Below are 20,709 nucleotides of genomic sequence, written 5' to 3'. Positions count from 1 at the left end.
TGAAGTTTATTGACAATGATTTGAGAATAATTTGTTAGAAAAATAAGGCCTATCTGCAGTAAAACTTGACATATGTGTATTTACAGTGTATTATAGGCTAGTAAATGGCTTTAATAAAATAACAAAAAATAGCTATATTGTGATATAATTATTATTAGGAAAAGAACTGGAGGAAAAGATGCAACGTGATGCATCTAGAATCGTTTTATAATCGAATCGTTACTCTCTGAATTGTAATCACATTGAATTGTAAGGGTGCATTGTGGTATATTCTCCCATATATGGGTTTTGATTTGGTGTGTGCCAAATTTGGTGGTATTACCAAAAGGAATTTTAATGTATGGTTCCTAGGTGATTTTGTTTTGGAAACTTCAGAAAACTTTAACAAGATTTTTCTGACTCTATAGGTGTAGCTCAGTCATTTTTTTGTCTGATCCCAACAAATCATACACCATTTTGAATTTTTTTTCTCAGACAATAACTCATTTTTGAAAATTTGCTCATTGTGATTCATTTTGCTAGCACGGTTCACATACTGTATGAGTGAGGCTCGGAGCAGCACTAATATTTACAATAGAATGCTTTTTCGGACATGAACGACTCTGTGTTTTTAACGTATTGGTTGAGTGAATTATTCAATGACTCTTTCATAACAGCTGCTGCATCTGAAATCGCGTACTTCCCTATACTATAGGCGAAAAACAGTATGTGACAAAAGCGTCCGTATTCACAGTACTCATAAAAGAGTAGGCCAAAAGTAGCTACCCGGAGGACCTACTTCTTTTGACGAGATTCTGAAATGTACTTAAGATGGACTCTTTACTATCACATGAGGCCACAGGAGAGGATTTCAAAAACATATGAGCTGTGTCTCATTTCGAAGGCTGCGTCCTCCGGAGGTCGCATTTGAAGGTTGCATACGTCATTGAGGCTGTATCGTTTCAGAAAAGTAAGTAGGACACTCCGAACGCGACCTTCGAATGCATCCTTCTTTCACAGGAATTCGGAGGATGCATGAGGTGTATCCTTTGCTGCTGCAGATAGCCCACAGTTCTTTGCGTCGCTGTTAACAACCGTCATTTATTTGAAAAAAAAAAATAAATGGCGGCGTCGGCAAATGTACATACAAGCGAAGATGTTTAAATAAGTAGTTTCATGCTTGTTTTTGTTTTAAACTTTGTTCTTCTTAATATCCTTCTCCTTTGTCTCTGTAACAGATATCTGTTGTACATAAGCCAGCTCCTCAAGCATTAACCAAAATAAAACAAGTAAATACATTTTCTTTTCAAATTACTTTACAAATTTATTAATAATTTTCATTCATTTGCTGAGAGCGCAACGAGGCTGCCATGAACGTGTTGGCATAGCAAGCAACGATGTTTCCTTTCCTGCCTGTGTGTCCTACGAAGGACGTCTTGTTTAATTCAGGTTAAGGACACTCCATATACCGCATTCACAAGATTCGTCCTCTTGAGGATGCAGCCTTTGAAATTAAATGAAATGAGACACAGCTATGGATTCGACTGCTCTCCAATTTCTCGCTGTCATACGCCGATAGGTCTGCGCAGATCGAACAAGCCTTTTGTGACTGACAGCGAAGCGACTCAACTGAAGCTGGGTGGTCACGTGATAAGGGCAACATGGCGACAGTAGTGCGTCCAGATTACATTCATATCACACACATTAATACTATATAGGCCTAATAGAACGTACTTTTTAGCGGTTGTTAGCTAATTACTTATTCAAAATAGCAACCTACTCAGGAGATGATATTTCGGACGCAGCCAGCAAGTTGCCACCTACTGGCTTAACCTGCAGAAAGGATAGGTGAATGAATCTTTTTAGAGAACTGATTCAAAAGATTCGAGTCAAAGGGTGAATCAAAATTCCCACCACTAGAAGCTTGTACCACAAAACACCCGTATGGACGTGCCCCTGTACAAACAAGCGGACCAGTGGGAAGTCCTGGCCGCCTCTCTTTCGTCACACGCCGCCGCGCTGGCCCGAGCCGGAGAGAACTATTTCGTATCTCCCATGTGTTTTTTTAAGGGGGGATGTCGTTAAAGTTGTAGCTGGTTGTAGGTGTGTTTTTAACAAACTAAATCATGAGACTTTTGGGTGCTCAAGAGGCCAAAAGTTGGGCACAATAGCGCAGTTTTTCTTTGTTTATGCTGGATGCCCTGGCCAGGGCAGTGTTATTGGATAGTAGTATTGTGGTCTAGAGTAGACGACTTTCCTCAACCCCCTTTTCTCCGGAGCGCTGGCTAACATTAGCAGGATAGCCGCCGCCTTTTCCATACTTTCGTAGAACAACGGGAAAGTCGATTTAAGTGAGGAGACATGGCGGAGACTAAAATAATTTATCACATTGACGAAGAGGAGACGCCGTACTTGGTGAAGATTCCCATAGCGGCTGAGAAAATCACTCTGCTAGATTTTAAACAGGTCTTGAACAAGCCGAACTACAAATTCTTCTTCAAGTCTATGGACCAGGACTTCGGGTAAGTGAAGCACAACAAAGATTTTCACGAAAATCCAGAACAAAAGCAGCTTTCTTTATGTGTAGGAAACATATGTTAATGAATATGTTTGTAAGTTGTGTGAGATGTTGTAGTAATAGCTTGTTAAGGGTTTTCCCCGAGAAGGACAGTTGTCTGGGTGGTCTAATCGTATCAAGCCATCACTGCAAAGTAACTGCATTTCCAAATGTCTCGAGTGAGTTTAAAAGTTTCTGCAGTCTGACTTGGTATAAGTTAGTCTAAGTAAAAAAATACTTTGTCTGTATTAGTTGTGTTGTATACAGCTATAACACTTCTAGGCTATTATTTGATATCTGTATATCTTATAATTACCTTGAATGCTATTATTTCAAATCAGTGTAGTCATATCCTCTTCTGGTTGATATGAGATACAGAATAGCTCTAAATCCTTCAGTTTTTAATGTACACCACCGTGCTTTTCTGAATACTTTTATTCAGCAAACTAACATTAAATTGGTCAAAAGTGACAGTAAAGGCATTTACAATGTTACAAAGATTTCCATTTGTATTACAATTTCCACAAAAATATTATGCTGTTTTTAAAATTGATAATTATAATGTTTCTTGAACAGCAAATCAGCATATTAGAATGATTTCTGAAGAATCATGTGACACTGATGACTGGAGTAATGATGCTGAATAAATTACATTTTAAAATATATTAAAGTAGAAAACACTTATTTAATTTGTAAAAATATTTAACAATATTACTGTTTTATTGTATTTTTGATTAAAAAAACAAACAGTCTTGGTGAGTATGAGACTTCTCCAATAACATAAAATCTTACAGACCCCAAACTTTTGAATGGTAGTGTATAATTTATATATTCTGTCTTCTACCTAAACATTAGGTAGATCATATTCATCATGTAGTGAAATCCTCATCCTTTTTCCTCACTTCTTTGCATACATGCCAAGTTTTTAGTGTCCCACTGCTGTCTTGCCGGCCCTTTTTAAAAAAAAAAAATGTTTTATAAAGAGTGGAGTTCTTTGTCTCAGACCGCATATTTGGCCTGAATCGTCCTGCCATGAACAGAATACCAGCCAATAAATCTCAGCCACGTACTTGTCTGTTATGCATTCTCCAGATGCTACAGGAATGTCTGCGGTAATCTTAGCAAATTAGGATGTTATCATCTGACTGTAAATAGTCCGTCAGTTTGACAGCTTACACTTATGTTCACATGGATATGAATCAAAGACATTTACCTGAAGCACTATAAATGTAGATTCACTGTTCTTTTGAACATTGTATTCATCAAAGAATCCAGAAAAAGAGTATTACCGTTTCGTCTTAAGCAGCACAACTGTTTTCAACATTGATAACAGTAAGAAATGTTATTTGAGCAGTAAATCAGCATATTAGAATGATTTCTGAAGGATCATGTGACACTGAAGACTGGAGAAATTCAGCTTTGCATCACAGGAATAAATTATATTTTAAAATATATTCAAATGGGAAACGGTTATTTGAAATGGAAATAATATTTCTCAATATTACTATTTTTACTGTATTTTTATCAAGCAGCCTTGGTAAATATAAGAGACTTCTTTCAAAAACATTTTTAAAAATCTTGCACACCCCAAATTTTTGAATGGAAGTGTATAGCAAAATATGTGTAGAAAATATTCACATACTGACTGTAGTATAAAACAAGAAAACAACAGAGGGTCTGTTCTGTCTTTCATTAACACTGACAAATTTACATCAGAGGACTGGAACTAGCATGGTTTTACAGGGATTTGCAAATTAGCATTTTTAATCCAGCAGCCAAAATGTCAATGGGATATGTCTGTTGTATCCTGTTCTAGTAAAATAGTGCTAGATTGGTGTAACTGCATTAAAGGGATAGTTCACCCAAAAAAGAAAATTCTGTCATCATTTACTTACCCTCAAGTTGTTCCAAACCTGTAAAAATATCTTTGTTCTGTTGAACACAAAGGAAGATATTTTGAAGAAAGTTTGTAACCAGGCCGCTTTGGGGCACCAAAACTGTTCAGTTTCCCACATTCTTCCTTTGTGTTCAACATAACAAAAAAATGTATACAAGTTTGGAACAACCTGAGGGTTAGTAAATGATGACAGAATTTTCATTTTTGGGTGAACTATCCCTTTAATGAGATCTGTTTTTTTTTTTTTTTTTTTTTTTTTTTGTGGATTTACTGAGAAAGTGAAATCTGAAGACTTGATCTATTCTTCTTTCCTACCTTGGAAGAAGGGCCGTCAATGTCTCGCAGTTTTTGTTATTGTGGAAAAGGGTGGACGTGTGTGTATAATTGTTGAACGGCGTTGGATATGGATGTAAGCTGATACGGTAGTGGAGTGGGGCAGAGTGCTGTGATGCTGCTGTGCTGATTTACAGTGTGAAGAGCCAGCTGTCAGTCTGACTGTGTGTGGCTGGGATTGCTGGGCCTTGTTTGGGGAGGGATATGGTTGGAGGTTGGAGACGGGCCATTTGCTTAGTGTCTGGGATAGAATCAACAGAATGAGAGTGAATGAGAGAGAGAGAGAAAGAAAGGAGCAGGGGACCCCTCGGTTTCTCCAGGGCCCCTCTACATTCTCTCTGCGTTTTACATCCCCTTAAAAGTACAGAACAAATTCCATGCAGGTTTTATTCCTCCTACCTTGTTTCTTAGACTTTGTGCGAATCATCCAAATTAAAATAAATCTACAAATGTTTGCCAAATTGTAATACGGTCTGCAGACTTAACATGTCCAGAACTCATTCTGTTGTTAGAGCTTTTGTTGAAAGCAGGTTTTCATGCGAGGTTGTGGTTTGAGTGCGTGTGTGTGTTTGTGGGCCATGTTAGAGGTCAAGGGTTGTTTTTCAAGTACAGATGTTGGGCTTAATTAGCGTCATTAGAGAGTTTGGGGGTGGGATTGTTTCGCAAGCGTTAAAATGCAGGAGAGCTTTGCTTTCAGGAAGTGCTTTGTGAAATTGTTGTTGAGTTGCATCATCAAGTTAAATGTTTGTTTGGTGCAGAGAAGAATTGGCAATGGTTTGTGCACATTCAGGCAAGGAAAAAGACTTAGAAAAACCAATAAAAAAGTCATTTAATATTTATGTAATATTATTATGTCTATTAGTGGTGTTTCCTAAGGCAAGCATCACTATTACTGATACATGTAAATTATTTTGGCACCCTCTGAGGGCTCAGTAGGATTCTGGCTGGTTGCCCTCTTTAGTCAGTACTGATTGTTGTTAAAAACATTCATTGATCTTGTACATCCATTTTTGATGCCTTGAGAACGTAAACATTTGTTGTGCTGTATTATACAGTGTTAGGGCAGTGTCAGTTCTGCTGTATTTTAAACAAAATAATGTTATAGCTGGCTAACATAGCTGAGATTTTGTTGGATTAGCAAAAATGACTTCTGATGAGTCTTGAAAGTATCAGTAATATGAATTTATGTACACTGCCGTTCAGAAGTTTGTTGTCAGTAAGATTTTTAAAATGTTTTTATTGAAATCTCTTCTGCTCGCCAATTAAGGCTACATATATATAATATATTTTTTTAAATTGTAATTTATTCCTGTGAAGGTAAAGCTGAATTTTCAGAATCATTACTCCAGTCTACAGCGTCACATGATCCTTCAGAAATCATTCTAATATGCTGATTTGCTGCTCAAGTAACTTACTGTTATCAGTGTTGAAAACAGTTGTGCTGCTTAATATTTTCATGAAAACCATGATTCTTTTTTTAGGATTCTTTGATAAATAGAAAGTTCAAATAAACAGCATTTATTTGAAATGGAAATCTTTTGTAACATCATAAATATACTATAGATGCACCAATACTAAATTTCTCTACCGGTAGCCGATTATTCAGAGTGATACCTGCCGATACCGATAGTTTGGGGATTCTGCCTTTTATACCTTCTTTTAAACTAATGATAATTTCATTATAGTTAATAATTAAGCATTATATTTTTAATTAGTATATTTTGAAAGAAATGCAAATAAAAACTTTATTCTCTCCATTTCATCAACTTGTTTCAGAGCAACTGGTATCAAACACATTACTCAAATTTATATTAACACACAATAACTAAATTTTGAAGATTAAATTTATATTAACTATCCGAATGTTATTAATTTATATAATTACTTTTAATATTGAACATCAAACTGGTTTATTAGCATTTTCTTTACACAATGCACAAATTCAGTGCATTTTCCTGCCCTCTTTTGATTGACAGGATATATCGGCACTATCGGCCGATAGTGTGAAAATTAGCTTTTAATGGCCGATACCAATTATTGGTCGATATATCAGTGTATCTCTAATCATAAATGTTTTACTGCAGAATAAAAGTATTCATTTCTTTCAAAAAAACAAAAATCTTTTGAGTGGTAGTCCATGTTGTGCATATGCCATCATTTTTGTGCAAAAGTGTGTTTGTGAATTTTTGGAATTACAGCTGTATCATTTTCAGCTTGCATATTTTCTTTTTGTGAAGAAAACATAACAATTAATGAAAATATAAATATTTAATTTGTGTGTAATATAGCTGTTTGTGAATGTAAAAGGTCTGCAAAGTTTTAAAGTGCATGACAAATAAAGTTATTGTCTCCTAAAAGAAAGAATTGATTGATTTTAAACTGCCGAAACAAGTCGTCAGTAATTCCAGTCTCCCTCCGTTACATATAGCTACGTAACAATATAACCAATTTGCATAATGCCAGCCTATGGGCTTCATTGGCTGCCCATTCTTCGACCCTCAATTACTGTAGTAGCAGCTGAGGCCTGGAAGAGTTTGTTTCGTGTTGTCTACATGTTGAGAAGATGCTGTTTTCAGTGCAGTGAATCCACTTTGATGCACTTCAAATGGATGCGAACTCACACTGGAATTGATTTGGAAATCCAAAGCCATCGTTTGTATCACTGTGTATCAAACACTAAGGAAACCTCCGGAGCTGAATTTTAGATTTGGTTTCCGACACATGCTCTGTAAGCAGTAGACCAATCACAACAGACTGGGCCTTCTGACCAATCAGAGCAGAGTAGGCTCCCGGAAAGTAGGGGTTTAGAGAGACTGAATCTTCGAACAAACCGTTTCTCTTTGAGAAATGAGGTGATGTGCAATGAATATTATGAGAAAAGTGTTTTTGACCTTGGATTAACCTATTGTAGGAGACCTCCAAAACAAAATTAGGAACCTTTAAAATAGCATAATAGGGGCACTTTTAACATAAAAAATATATGAAACAGCATTGTGACAACAAGTTTTGCCTGTGGAAGTATGTTTTCATCATAAATTGTAAAAATCTAGTATATACGACATTGTGTCCATGGCTTAAGTAAAGTCAAAATAGTCTAGTTGTATGCATTCATCCATGGATAAAACAATCTGTCAAAATGTGTGTTCCTTCTTTTTAATTCTGTCTCACTTTGATAATTGTGTTTACTCAGGGTGGTGAAGGAGGAGATCTCAGACGACAGTGCCAAGCTGCCATGCTTCAACGGAAGAGTTGTCTCCTGGGTAAGAACTGCTCCTGTTCCAGTTCTCTCTCTCAGTCAGTTTTCAAGCATTCAAGTTTTTTCCCCTCCAAACAATATTTGTTTTACTGAGCTTTCATATGGTGTCATAACACTTCTCATTTTTATAAGTCCAAACTGCACCATTTGACTAAACTTCGCAGAAGCTCCTCATCCCTGTAGTGACACGTATCAGACCTGTTTTGATTTATGTCACAGTGAATCTTTAAAGAGCACAAAGTGTGTGTGTCAGACCCTTCACACAGAGACTGAAATCCAGTCTCATCTAAAAGCCCTCAAAGAAAAGCAGGTGCTTAAGTCAAAAGGCTTGAACGAAACCATACCCACTGGGATGGAAATAGTAGACCACCGTCAGGATGGCTCAAGGTCCCTTGAGAGGGAGTGTACAATAACCTAGCATCCATTAGCATGAAGAAAGGAGAAGGACATACAATTATACTGTATGTGGCCTCTTATATCACATCTAAAGTTTCTTTATCTTCTCAAGTATGACTTTGACTCTAACACTTTAGCATACTGTGTTTTGTTGCAGATTGTGAAGATTGTTGTTTTTTTCCATTCCTTGTTTGCAGTTCTATTTGAGCTTTTTAAAGAGGGCTGATCTCTCCGCTGTCAGCCATTTACCTTTCCAACTTGGTTTTCATTTAAATTATAGTTACGTAAAACCCAGACACTGGATATGTTTGACCTGAAGCATTGTGTGATCAGTTTTACTTTTCAGTGAGCTCAACGAGTATGTGTTGGGTAAAAAATAATTTGTGGTGGTGTTGTCATAAGATATTTTCCCATAGTCCTTTTAGTTCCTTGTTTTTCACGGATCACTTTCACTCTCACCACAATCTTTCTCTCTTGTTAGCTGGTGTCCTCAGATACCCCTGCAGCCGAGCCCCCAGCCCCTCCAGTAGAGGTCCCGTCTCAGCCCTCACCCACCCCTCCTCCCCTGCCTCCACCTCCCGCTGAGAGGACAGGGGGGATTGGAGACTCCAGACCACCTTCCTTCCAGTATGTTAATCTGCATCTCTGTTTCTCGCCATGAATGTCATTTTGTGGTTACTGTTGAATGGGAGTCAGTGACTAAGTTTACAGCTTTCCTTGAAGGAATACTCAATTTTTTTATTTAATTTTCCAAGCTGTGTCGTAGATTAGTCAAAATATGGGAAACATTTTGCTTTGTAGTATAAAATAGGTGCCATCAGATGTCTTGATAAAAGGGTTAGTTCACCCAAAAATTTAATTTGTCATTAATTACTCACCCTCATGTCGTTCCAAACCCGCAAGACCTTTGTTCATCTTCAGAACTCAAATTAAGATATTTTTGATGAAATCCAAGAGTTTTTTTTTTAATCTCCCATAGAAAGCAGTGAAATTACCACATTCATGGTCCAGAAAAGTAGTAAAGACATTGTTAAAATAGTCATCGTGACTACAGTGGTTTAACCTTAATGTTATGAAGTGACGAGAATACATTTTGTGCGCAAAAACAAAAAAAATAATGACTTCATTCAACAATTTCCTCTCTACCCTGTCATTCTCCTATGAGAGTGTTGGTGTGTCGTGCAGGTGTCCTCATTAGCATTCGCTCTACTGCCCTCAATCCTCAATTCCCAAAATCCCATCGGTTTTCTTTCCATTGGCTGTGGAGGTGAAGACGACAACTCCCATGATTCAACACTCATTCACGGCGTCATCAAGCTATGCCTTTATTATTGTTTTAAATAAACAACCTCTAGCGGCGAAACTTGCACACTGTGACTTTAATGTTGCAGAATTAATCAATTATGAAACAAATTCAATTTCAAAAGATAGTGTCATTATTCAGCTCAATAAAGTTCAGTGCTGGTTCAATTTAGTTCAATAACATTGTCAACATTGCAAAATTCATCTGTTATGAAACAAACTCAATTGTTCTATAAAATTCTGTGGCAATTTTCAGACTTACTTTATGCAGTCTGTATAGTGATTTAATCACTTACTAACCATGTCTGTTTATAAATCCTGTCTTGACTGTGTACGCTACCTTTCAAAGGTTTGGTGCCAGTGATCATTGATAATAATAAGAAAAGTTTCTTGAGGTCCAAATTTGGCATATTAGAGTGATTTCTGAATGATCATGTGACATTGAAGACTGGAGTAATGGCTGCTTTGGTGAGCATAAAAGGCTTCTTTTGCACAGCACTGTAAAGCTTTTGCATGATACCCACAAGGTAATCCAATATATTTTTGTGTAGACACTGCCCAAAACCATCAAGTGTTTGTGGTGTCTGAAATGTTGTCTTGAAATGTAACAGTAGAATGTAAGCTGTTAAATGAAAATGGCTGTTAAAATGAAAGAAATGAAATACATTTAATCAGGTTGTTTATTGTTAAAGCAAGTGAAACAAAAATGCTAATGAAACAAGACAATATTCAAGATACATTATCTAAAAAAATCTAAAAGCAGTTTGTCTTTTCAGGTAAGGATGCCCAGGTATTTTTACTCGAATTCACGTTAAATATACTGATTAAGAATGTGATTTTGTCTCTTGCTCTTGGTTCTTTATCAGAGATTGGTTTGCTAGAGGCAGCTGGCTGTTAAAAAATTAAGTTTCATTCAGCTTGCAAAGATGTGCAAATGTGTCTTGAATGTAAATCATTGCATGATGTGTGTGTGTGTATGTGTGTGTGTGTGTGTGTGTAGTCCCAACACTACAGGCAGCCTGGAGTCCTTAGATGATCAGACAGAGACGGAGTCAGTCGTGTCTTTCAGGAGAGAGAGACCTCGACCCAGAGAGAGCATAGAGCAACACGGTCTGTTCAGTCTCCTTTGTTGTCTCTTTGACATTGCCTAATAATTCTTGTGCTTTACCTCAAAAGTATTTCAGTACGTTGAGAAGTACGTTGTTCATTTTGCTGTACTGTTTCTGTTTCAGGGCCACGTATAAATGGGCAGTCCCGTATGGACAGACACCTGGCTGGGTATGAGAGTGCCACCACAGTGATGAGCAGTGAGCTGGACACCACAAGCTTCTGTGATTCAGATGATGATGATACCATGAGCAGGTCAGAGTCACAGTGTGCTTAATTTGGGGTTGGAGAAAGTTTTGTAGTGTCAAAAAAATTACATGCATTACCTTTAAAGAAATCCACTGCAATCTCTTCATCTCTAGTTTTTATGTTGTGTTTGTATTTTTTATTATTATTATGTTATTTCTGTACTCCGAATCAAATTATTTAACTTCACATGTGTGTATAAGCATCTGTGCTTGCTTTTTAGTCCAATGGTTCTCAACTGGTGGGTCACAATCCAAAAATGGCTTGCAGATATGTTCTGTTTGGGTTGCGTGCAGCACAGAAGAAAATGATAAATGCAAATAATATTATGCATAAGATATTTGCACATAGTTAGGATAGCATAATCAATAGACTTATCTTTTGTTTGTTGATGTCAAAAACTGCACTTCCAATTAAACTCTATTATATTTTTGATACAAACTCTTCTGTCACTTAGTTAAAGACAAAAGGCAGTTGCCACCTTGACCCAGATTACATTAAAGGGATAGTTCACCCCCTCCTTTCCGTAAGCATATTCTGCTCTGATTGGTCAGACGATCCAGTCTGTTGTAATTGGTCTTCCGCTTAAGCCAGGGACACACTTAACGATTGTAAGGCCGATTATGAATGTAAATTGTAAATTGAATGTAATGAATGTAAATATTCGAAAAACCACTTTAAATAGATGCTCATATTTGCAATAAGGATAAACATGGTTTTATGCAGTGAGTTAGTGGCTGTTAAGTGCATGGAACCAAAATTCAAGAGACATCTAAAAAACAAATAATAAACTAGTTTATAAATTTTGATGTTTGTACTATGTTGGGTTGCGACTTGATGTCCTATACAATCAAATCTGGATCCTGAAGCAAAATTAGTTGGGAATAAATATTTTTATATTATGCTTTGATTATGAATGTTTATTTTACTAAATGTTATCAGATTCAGCAGCTCCACTGAGCAGAGCACAGCGTCTAGATTGCTCAAACGCCATCGCAGACGCAGGAAACAGCGCCCACGGCTGGAGAGGGTATGAAACAACCATTTGATATTTGACATTTGAACAATTTGTTTTATTTTACTGAGTTTTATTTGTGTTGTATTATAGGCTTCTTCTTTCAGCAGTGTGACAGATTCAACCATGTCCCTAAACATTATTACAGTCACACTTAACATGGGTCAGTGCCTCTTTTTTTTTTTTTTTTAACTGCTCTTCCTTTCTTTTGTCATATTCTCTGTTTATGTATTATGCATTTTTCCTGCTATTCATTAAATATGAATTATGTTTAATTCAGAATGTGTAATACTCTCTCTGTTTTTGTGTCTTATAGAGAAGTATAATTTCTTGGGCATTAGTATAGTGGGTCAGAGTAACGAGAGAGGAGATGGAGGCATCTACATTGGCTCTATCATGAAGGGAGGAGCTGTAGCTGCAGACGGACGCATTGAACCCGGAGACATGCTGCTGCAGGTATGTGTGTGTGAGAGTGTGTGTGTGTGTGTGTGTGTGTGTGTGTGTGTGTGTCTTAGAAGAAAAGATTCTTTATAGAACCTTAAAGGGTTCTGTCAGGCGCTTCATATAGAGAAAATTTTAGGAGGGATTCATTTTATAGATTTAATTTTAATTAATTTAGTTTTAATTAATTTTTAATTTTAATTAAATTTTATGAAGTGAAATTACTATTAAGCAGCTCATAAACATAGTTTATAACCTGCTAAACATGAAAGTATTATGCAATCATGTAAGACATTTCTCCTTTCTTAGAACCTTTTTGGCATAAAGTGTTTTTTAAAATCAAGTCAAGAATCCTAGGATTCTATGTAGAAGCCCAACTTTTTTCTTTTCTAAGTGTGTAGAAGATAAGTGATTAATGCTGGGAAATCAGGGACAAAGTGAGACCTGCACATTATGATCTCGACTCTATGGGCGACCATCCAGTCAGATGAGTGACGTGACTGCAGTTTTGATTCCTGTCAAATGCAGTGACTTGACATTAAAATCTGAAACCATGTACTCAGGTCGCACCCAGGAACAAACATTGGCACCGTTTCAATAGTAATTACCACTAAACAAAAGATAAGTACTTTCACTGCTGCAGGGTTCTGTTGTAATTACTAGCTCTAATGTTTCTTCTCTTTTCTGTGCAGGTGAATGACATTAACTTTGAGAACATGAGTAATGATGATGCAGTCAGGGTGCTCCGTGAGATCGTCCACAAACCAGGGTGAGTCTGTGAGAATTACCTTTAACTTAAGCTTGTTGTCCTGGAATGCCACATTTATTTATTTTTTGCCTTCTGAAAAAACAATAAATCTTTTTAACTGAAATACAATAAAATGAAGAGCAAATGGTACACATTAGTGGTGTAATTGGAGGTTTAGCAATGCATTTTATCAGCTATATTTTATTGAGCTACCACAGGAATCATCCATCCATCCATCCATCCATCCATTTTCACATCCAACAACTTGGATATCAAGGCTCAAAAAAAAAAAAAAAAAAAAAAAATCCCACTGGTCAATATGACATTGTGGTGCTGTTTATGTGTAACTTGTCTTGTAAATATAATGCTATATTGTAAATACAATCATTCTGACATGACTTGAAGGGAGCATTACAGTAGTGTCTCACTCTATGCAAATTATTATACATTAGTTAGTAGACAGTAAAGGCCTATTCACACTAAGGATGATAATTATAACGATAAAGATATAGTTCTAAAAATCATTCTAAATATAAAAGAATAGCAGAGTCCACACCACAACTATAATGATAACTGCATAGGGAAACAATATAGTTGGAATCACTTTCAGAATTATGTTTTCTAGCTGATGAATGAAAAGAGCTCGAGCATTTAAAGTGCAGCACGCTTAAAGTAAACAGAACGATATCGTCCGCTGGTGTGAATCCAGTATATACTTTGTATTTATTGTTCTTGGTGTGAATAGACCTTAATATATCCTGCAATTTTATAATTTCACTTTAATTCTCTTAGACCCATCACTCTGACTGTGGCAAAATGTTGGGACCCTGCTCCTCAAGGTTATTTCACCCTGCCACGCAGTAAGTCTCATTTTATTTTATTTTATTTTATATACTATACACTAAATACTGATTTTTAAAGAAGCCATTTTGTTCTGAATTTTTTTTTTTTTTTTTTTTTTTTACATTTTGTGTACACATTTCCTTTATTTTGTGTGTGTTTCTTAATAAGAGACCGAAAAATAAATATGGTCGGTCATTAAAAAATTGCTAAAGCAACAAAGCTGGTGGTGGCCTAAGACTTTTGCACAGTACTGATATATGTATGTGTGTGTGTGTGTATATGTGTATATGTGTGTGTAGTAAAATATGACAAGATCTCAGAGCTAAACTGTGTCAGAAAAAATTTGTCAGATAACGCTTAAGCAAAACATGGTCAGGTCAAAGTGTGAATAATTTTTGGTTCCAAATTTTTATCAATTTTACTGGTAGTCCACTGTATGAAGAATTTTTGGGTAATATGTCACAGTTTACTTTATTTTGCTATCCTCACTTACACAAATGAACTATAGTGTCCTGCACCCACTAGTAAAAATGATATGGTCGGTCATTAAAAAATGAAATATTTATATATATATATAATAAACTATGTATATGTAATATTACATAAAATTTATCTGGCCCGATAAATTGAGGCCGGTATGATTGTATTATTATTTTTTAAGAAATTGATACTTTTATTTAGCAAGGATGCTTTAAGTTGATCTAAAGTAACAGTAAAGACATTTTTTATAACAAAAAGAATTTTGAAACAAAGTTAAGCAGCATAAACTATTTTTTAACACTGATAATAAAATGTTTCTTGAGCTGCATATTAGTATGAAGGATCATGTGACACTGAAGACTGGAGTAATGATGCTGAAAATTCAGCTTTGCATCACAGGAATACATTTTAAAGTGTATTCAAATCAAAACAGTTATTTTGAATTGTAATATTTCACAATTTTATTGTTTTTACTATATTTTTGATCAAATAAATACAGCCTTGGTGAGCATAAGAGACTTCTTTCAAGGACATTTAAAAGTCTTGCTGCCCCAAACTTTTGAATGGTAGTGTGTATATATATATATATATATATATATATATATATATATATATATATATATATATATATATATATATATATATATATATATATATATATATATATATACGTTTATTTTTAATGATGATGAGATGTTATTTGAGATCTGTTTATCTAACGTCCTTCCCCATCATCTCTGTCAGATGAGCCAATCCGGCCCATAGACCCAGCAGCATGGATCAATCATTCGGTAGCTCTCACAGGGGCATTTCCGTCCTACCCTAGCAGCACAATCACCTCCAGCTCATCTGTCACTGAAACTGAACGTAAGTACTACCCTTATTTTTTCTCCTTTACTCATCCTAGACCTTTGATTTATTAATACACTCTCTCTTAGCCCCATTGTTTTAACTCTTTTTCTCTGTCTGTAGGCTTTGATGAGTTTAACCTGTCTCTTCGCTCTGACATGGCATCTGTTGCGAAGGCCATGGCATCTCCAGAGTCTGGTCTGGAGGTCAGAGACCGAATGTGGCTGAAGATCACCATTCCCAATGCTTTCCTAGGTCAGAGACTTGATCAGTTATACCTGACACTGTATTTACACACTTGCTGCGTCAAGTTAGATACTGATTATTAATCACAAGTCAAACCCCTCACTACTGTAGACCATCCGGGTATCTTTAGAATACTCATTTCAACATACTATGATTAAGGACACACTAACTCTAATTTCGAATACTATTTAGGATGGATAGTGTGCGAATTGGGATGCAGCAGCTGTTCCAAATGAACTTTGTACAAATGGGCCTAATCTAATGTTTGTTTTTCTCTGGCTTTATGATTGTGTGTGTGTGTGTATAGGTTCAGATGTGGTTGAGTGGTTGTACCATCACATTGAAGGGTTTCAGGACAGACGAGAAGCTCGTAAATATGCCAGTAACCTACTAAAGGCTGGTTTCATCAGACACACTGTTAACAAGATCACCTTCTCTGAACAGTGTTATTACATATTTGGAGATTTTAGTAACTGTGAAAATTGTAAGTAGAACCAGCTTTTCTTTTATATCATATTTTAAAGAAAGAATACTCAATAAATATGTTCTTTTTCACTTACACATTCTCTCACTACTTTTTCCTCTCAGACATGGCCAACCTTTCTCTTAACGATAACGATGGTTCCAGTGGTGCTTCAGACCAAGACACTCTGGCCCCTCTTCCATTGCCAGGGGCAACCCCGTGGCCCCTGCTCCACTCTTTCACGTACCAGTACCCTCACCCTTATTCCACCCAGCCACCTCCCTACCATGAGCTCTCCAACTACAGCTACGGCCCAGGCAGTGCAGGCAGCCAACACAGTGAAGGTAACAAGCTACCCTGACCTCACACCTCTCAGTGTGTTGTGTGGGATCTAAGCTGTGGATGTACATGGCACAAATTTATGGAAATGTAATAGTCAATAAAGTCCACATACACTACTGTTCATAGGTTTGGGGTCAATAAGATTTTTTTTTTTTTTTTTGTTTAAAGAAATTAATACTTTTATTCAGCAAGGATGCATTAAATTGATCAAAAGTGACAGTAAAGTGTTTTATATTGTTATAAAAATTCTATTTCAAATTTCAAATAAATGCTGTTTTTTTTTTTTTTTTTTTTTTTTACTTTCTATTAATTAGAGAATATTGATCTTTGTTACCACAAAAATATTGAGCAGCACAACTGTTTTCAACATTGATAATATTAAAAAAAATTCTTAAGCAGTAAATCAGCAAATTAGAATGATTTCTGAAGAGTCATGTGACACTGAAGACTGGAGCAATGATGCTGAAAATTCAGCTTTACCATCATAGGAATAAATTACATTTTAAAATATATTAAGTTATTTTAATTTGTAATAATATTTGACAATATTATTGTTTTTACTGTTGTTTTGATTAAATAAATGCAGTGTTAGTAAGCAGAAGAGACTTCTTTCAAAAACATTAAACAAAATCTTACTTACCCTGAACATTTCAACGGTAGTTTGTCCAGTGATTTTCATTAAAAACCAAGGCTGTGAGATAAGGTTGAATATTATATATTAAAATATTTGTTTAAATTTTATTGTTTTTATCTGTTATTTTCATTTATATAAGGGTATAATGTGGAAAGAGGTTTTTGTGCCCAGATAACCTATTAAAACCTGTTGTGTTTTCATCTCTCTTTCTCTCAGGGAGTCACAGCAGTGGCTCCACACGCAGTGACGGAGAGAAGAGAAGGGGAAGTAAAAGTGTTTCTGGCGGTAGCGTACGTGACGATAAATCTCTCGGTGGGGGCGGGGCTGACTCGCGTTCTGGCAGCGGCAGCGAATCAGATTACTCTGTTCGCAGCAGCCTGAGACGAGACCATGGCTCAGCCACGCCCAGCGAACACAGCCGCTCGAGTCAGCGCTCACATCATCGCGTCCCGTCCGCTCACCTTGCGCCATATCCGCCTGGAATCCCCATCCCTTACAACCCGATGATGGTGATGATGGTGCCCCAACACCCACACCTAGCACTTGGAGCCCCACACCCACAAACACCTACTTTGCCGCCCCACCCTGCCATGGTGCCCTCCGGCACCCCTGGTGGGCCTCCAGGAGCTCCTCCAACCCGAGACCTGGGCTCCGTCCCCCCTGAGCTTACTGCCTCCAGGCAGTCCTTCCACCTGGCCATGGGCAACCCTAGTGAGTTTTTTGTGGATGTTATGTAATGAAGGATGTTACCGTTGATGCACGGTGAAGGAATAAATGCTGAGAGGTTTGTAATCACGTGATAACTGTGAGTTCTGCTCTGTGACTGACAGAGATGTAGTTTACTGTATCAGTGCAGCTCTTTAGAGTTAGTGTTTGTTCTTGACGGTAGGAACAGGGTTTATGAAAGGGTAGGAAGTCTTGCATAGCAGACTTCAAAATCCATTTTGTCTTTGTGGTATTAACCACAACACGGTCTGGCCTTCTGAACAACTGTTTCGGGGTGAAAAGAATTGGCTTATTCTTTTTTTGAGTGCTGTTATTTCCCTCAAATTTTTACACAAATTGCTGGAAGGCCAGAGATTTAAGATCTATGAATTCTTCTCATGACTTTCCAGAAAATACTTCTAAAAGGAAATTCAAGTATGCTTTACACACCTTTTTAAATGACCAACATTAGGACATGAAATCCACTGGAAGGCAGGCAATTTAAAAGTGATAAATTATTGCTTTAAATTAAACTAACCAATTTTATAAAAAAAAAAAAAAAAATTAAAAGCCATGCCTTCAAAAACCTTGAAAAGGATTCAAATGATTGAAACAGTTGATCAGATGTATCTTGTTTTTTAAGTAGTGCTTTAAAGTGTACCAAGGAATTCTGAAAGCTTTACTCTAATGTACCATGTACTGTATGCTTTAAAAATTGCCTTTGTAAACTGTCTTTGTACTGCTGAACGGAGCCAGGGTTTATGGAAACAAATATTTGGTTGTCATTTTCTGAGATTTCAAGAATTGCTCTGATTCTGGGTCTCAGTTCCTTTCAAAGACCCTCACAAATAGGCAGAAAATAAAATATTTGTACTAAAACGGTACACACAGAGGAAGTTTTAACCTCATAAAAGGTACTTTCTGGGTAGATTTGTTGTTTATTCTTTTTTTCTACTCCAGAGCTTTTTTTTTTTTCTTTTTTTTTGTCTCTTTGTATGGCAGATAATCATAGCGCCTTTTTTAATATGAGTTTATAGATATACAAGTCCAAGTATGCAAGTGCTACATAAAGACTGAGTCTCAAAGGAATGCCATGTTTAAGTGTTACATTTTGAATATCATCAGATACTGTCACTTTTGCATGTTTTTACTCCAATAAATGTATGATAGAATTAACTCTTAAACTAGTCATTTATTCTCTAAGAATTGTCAAGTGTTTGATGATAATGTCTCATCTTTGTGTTTTAGTTACAATCTTTATCTTAGGTACTACTGTATAACACAGGAAATTGTGTTTATAATGCATATCACTATTAGGGCCGTCCCTAGCATGGGGCGGGGCCCAGTGCGAGTTAGAGGAAGCGGGGTCTATTTGCGATCGCCGGGGTGGGGGGTTGTGCCCTTCAGTCAGTATAGGATCGCCTACCGCAGGGCCCCCTAAAGCGTGGGGCCCAATGCGGTCGCACCGGTTGCACCACCCGAAGGACGGCTCTGACCACTACTGTCTCAGTGTTATATGGAGTTAGATATTGTAGCTATCATAAGTTAGATATTGTAGAATATTGTAAATAGGTGTTAGATATTGTAGAATCTCCTCAGGTTGTTGAAATTTAGTGTGAAACAGACCGAAATTTAGATTTTTATTAATGTAAAATTTTCCTTTCCAATGCAGCTCTCAAATCTCATTTTCCATCCCACATAATCAATTTCTTTGGGATCACCAACAACACATGCCAGAATCAATGGCATTGTGGGTTCACTGACGTAGTCATGGTGTGATACGTAATGGTGCCATTTCTAAATTGATTGCAAATGACACTTAATGAGAAATAACTTTTAAGTGTTATGGTGTGCCCCCACCCCCCTTTTTTTGCAGTTTGGCAGGTTTCATCACAAACTGCCATTGTATACAAAAATGATTAAACCTTAAAAAAAAAAACAGCTGCATGCAGTTTTGGAACAACATGAGGGTGAGTAAATGATTTTCTGAATTAGAGTTTTTGGATGAAGTTATAATAATATAGAAGCTTATATAGTCGTTTATAGTAGTTTAATAAAGTCACCTCTGGAGACCTATCACTCCAGTGTAACATGAATAATTATCCAGAATTCATTTTTATTGCTTTTTTGGGAGTTAACACACTGACAAAATGTTGGCACGTCTGTGTTTAAAATGTTATAAATTTATACAATGTATTAATTACAATATTTGTTGGCCAAAACAGTGGTTTGATATTTTTCTATGTTGTCTTGCTGGTTGTTGTTGGTCATTCTTTTCAACTGTGGAAATGTTCAATAGCTTTTTTTTTTTTCTTTTTTTTTTGCATAGGTACATGCCTGTACAGAAAAAGATCTACCCCAAGAAATATTCACTTGAGTAAAAAGACTGACAACTAGCCCCTACTATAAACTTGTTGATGTTGAAAGAGTGAATCATGGTGGCAGTTTCATTACCTGAAAACAAATCAACAACAATAGCTCTTCAGAAGTATTGTCTTTTAAAAATTCTTCAAAAGTACTAATTACATATTTAAATATATCAATGATAAGAGTTATTACTACACGTATACAAATTATTTTTATTTTATTTCCAAAAAAATAAATGATCATTGACATCATATAGTAAATATAGCGAAAAAGTTATCCCTTTCTAATATTCAAAATAGCTAGTATATAAGGAATAGTATCTTATTACACCTTATTTAATGTAAAGTCTTATATCTTATTAATGTTTTTATATATATATAAAAGGCCATAAAAATGATATATATAATTTTTATTGCCTTTTTGGGAGTTTTTTTTATATATATATATATATATATATATATATATATATATATATATATATACACACACACACACACACACAC

General features: G+C 36.1%; 1 protein-coding gene across 1 annotated transcript; it reads left to right on the top strand.

The window, feature by feature from the left end:
- The first annotated feature begins 1,852 nt into the window (after positions 1-1,852).
- On the top strand, positions 1,853-19,015 carry dvl2 (dishevelled segment polarity protein 2). Its single transcript, XM_051900575.1, has 15 exons — positions 1,853-2,501; positions 7,957-8,026; positions 8,900-9,045; positions 10,721-10,830; positions 10,953-11,082; positions 12,016-12,103; positions 12,182-12,251; positions 12,405-12,544; positions 13,222-13,298; positions 14,070-14,137; positions 15,345-15,467; positions 15,573-15,704; positions 16,003-16,179; positions 16,284-16,502; positions 17,351-19,015. Exons 1-15 carry the CDS (start codon positions 2,341-2,343, stop codon positions 17,869-17,871), a joined length of 2,232 nt encoding a protein of 743 aa, XP_051756535.1. The 5' UTR covers positions 1,853-2,340; the 3' UTR covers positions 17,872-19,015.
- The last annotated feature ends 1,694 nt before the right edge of the window (positions 19,016-20,709 follow it).

The sequence above is a fragment of the Ctenopharyngodon idella genome, chromosome 7, assembly GCF_019924925.1.
Source record: "Ctenopharyngodon idella isolate HZGC_01 chromosome 7, HZGC01, whole genome shotgun sequence".
Classification (NCBI taxonomy): domain Eukaryota; kingdom Metazoa; phylum Chordata; class Actinopteri; order Cypriniformes; family Xenocyprididae; genus Ctenopharyngodon; species Ctenopharyngodon idella.
Note: the sequence above shows the minus strand (reverse complement) of the source record. Positions and strands in the feature narration are given on the sequence as shown.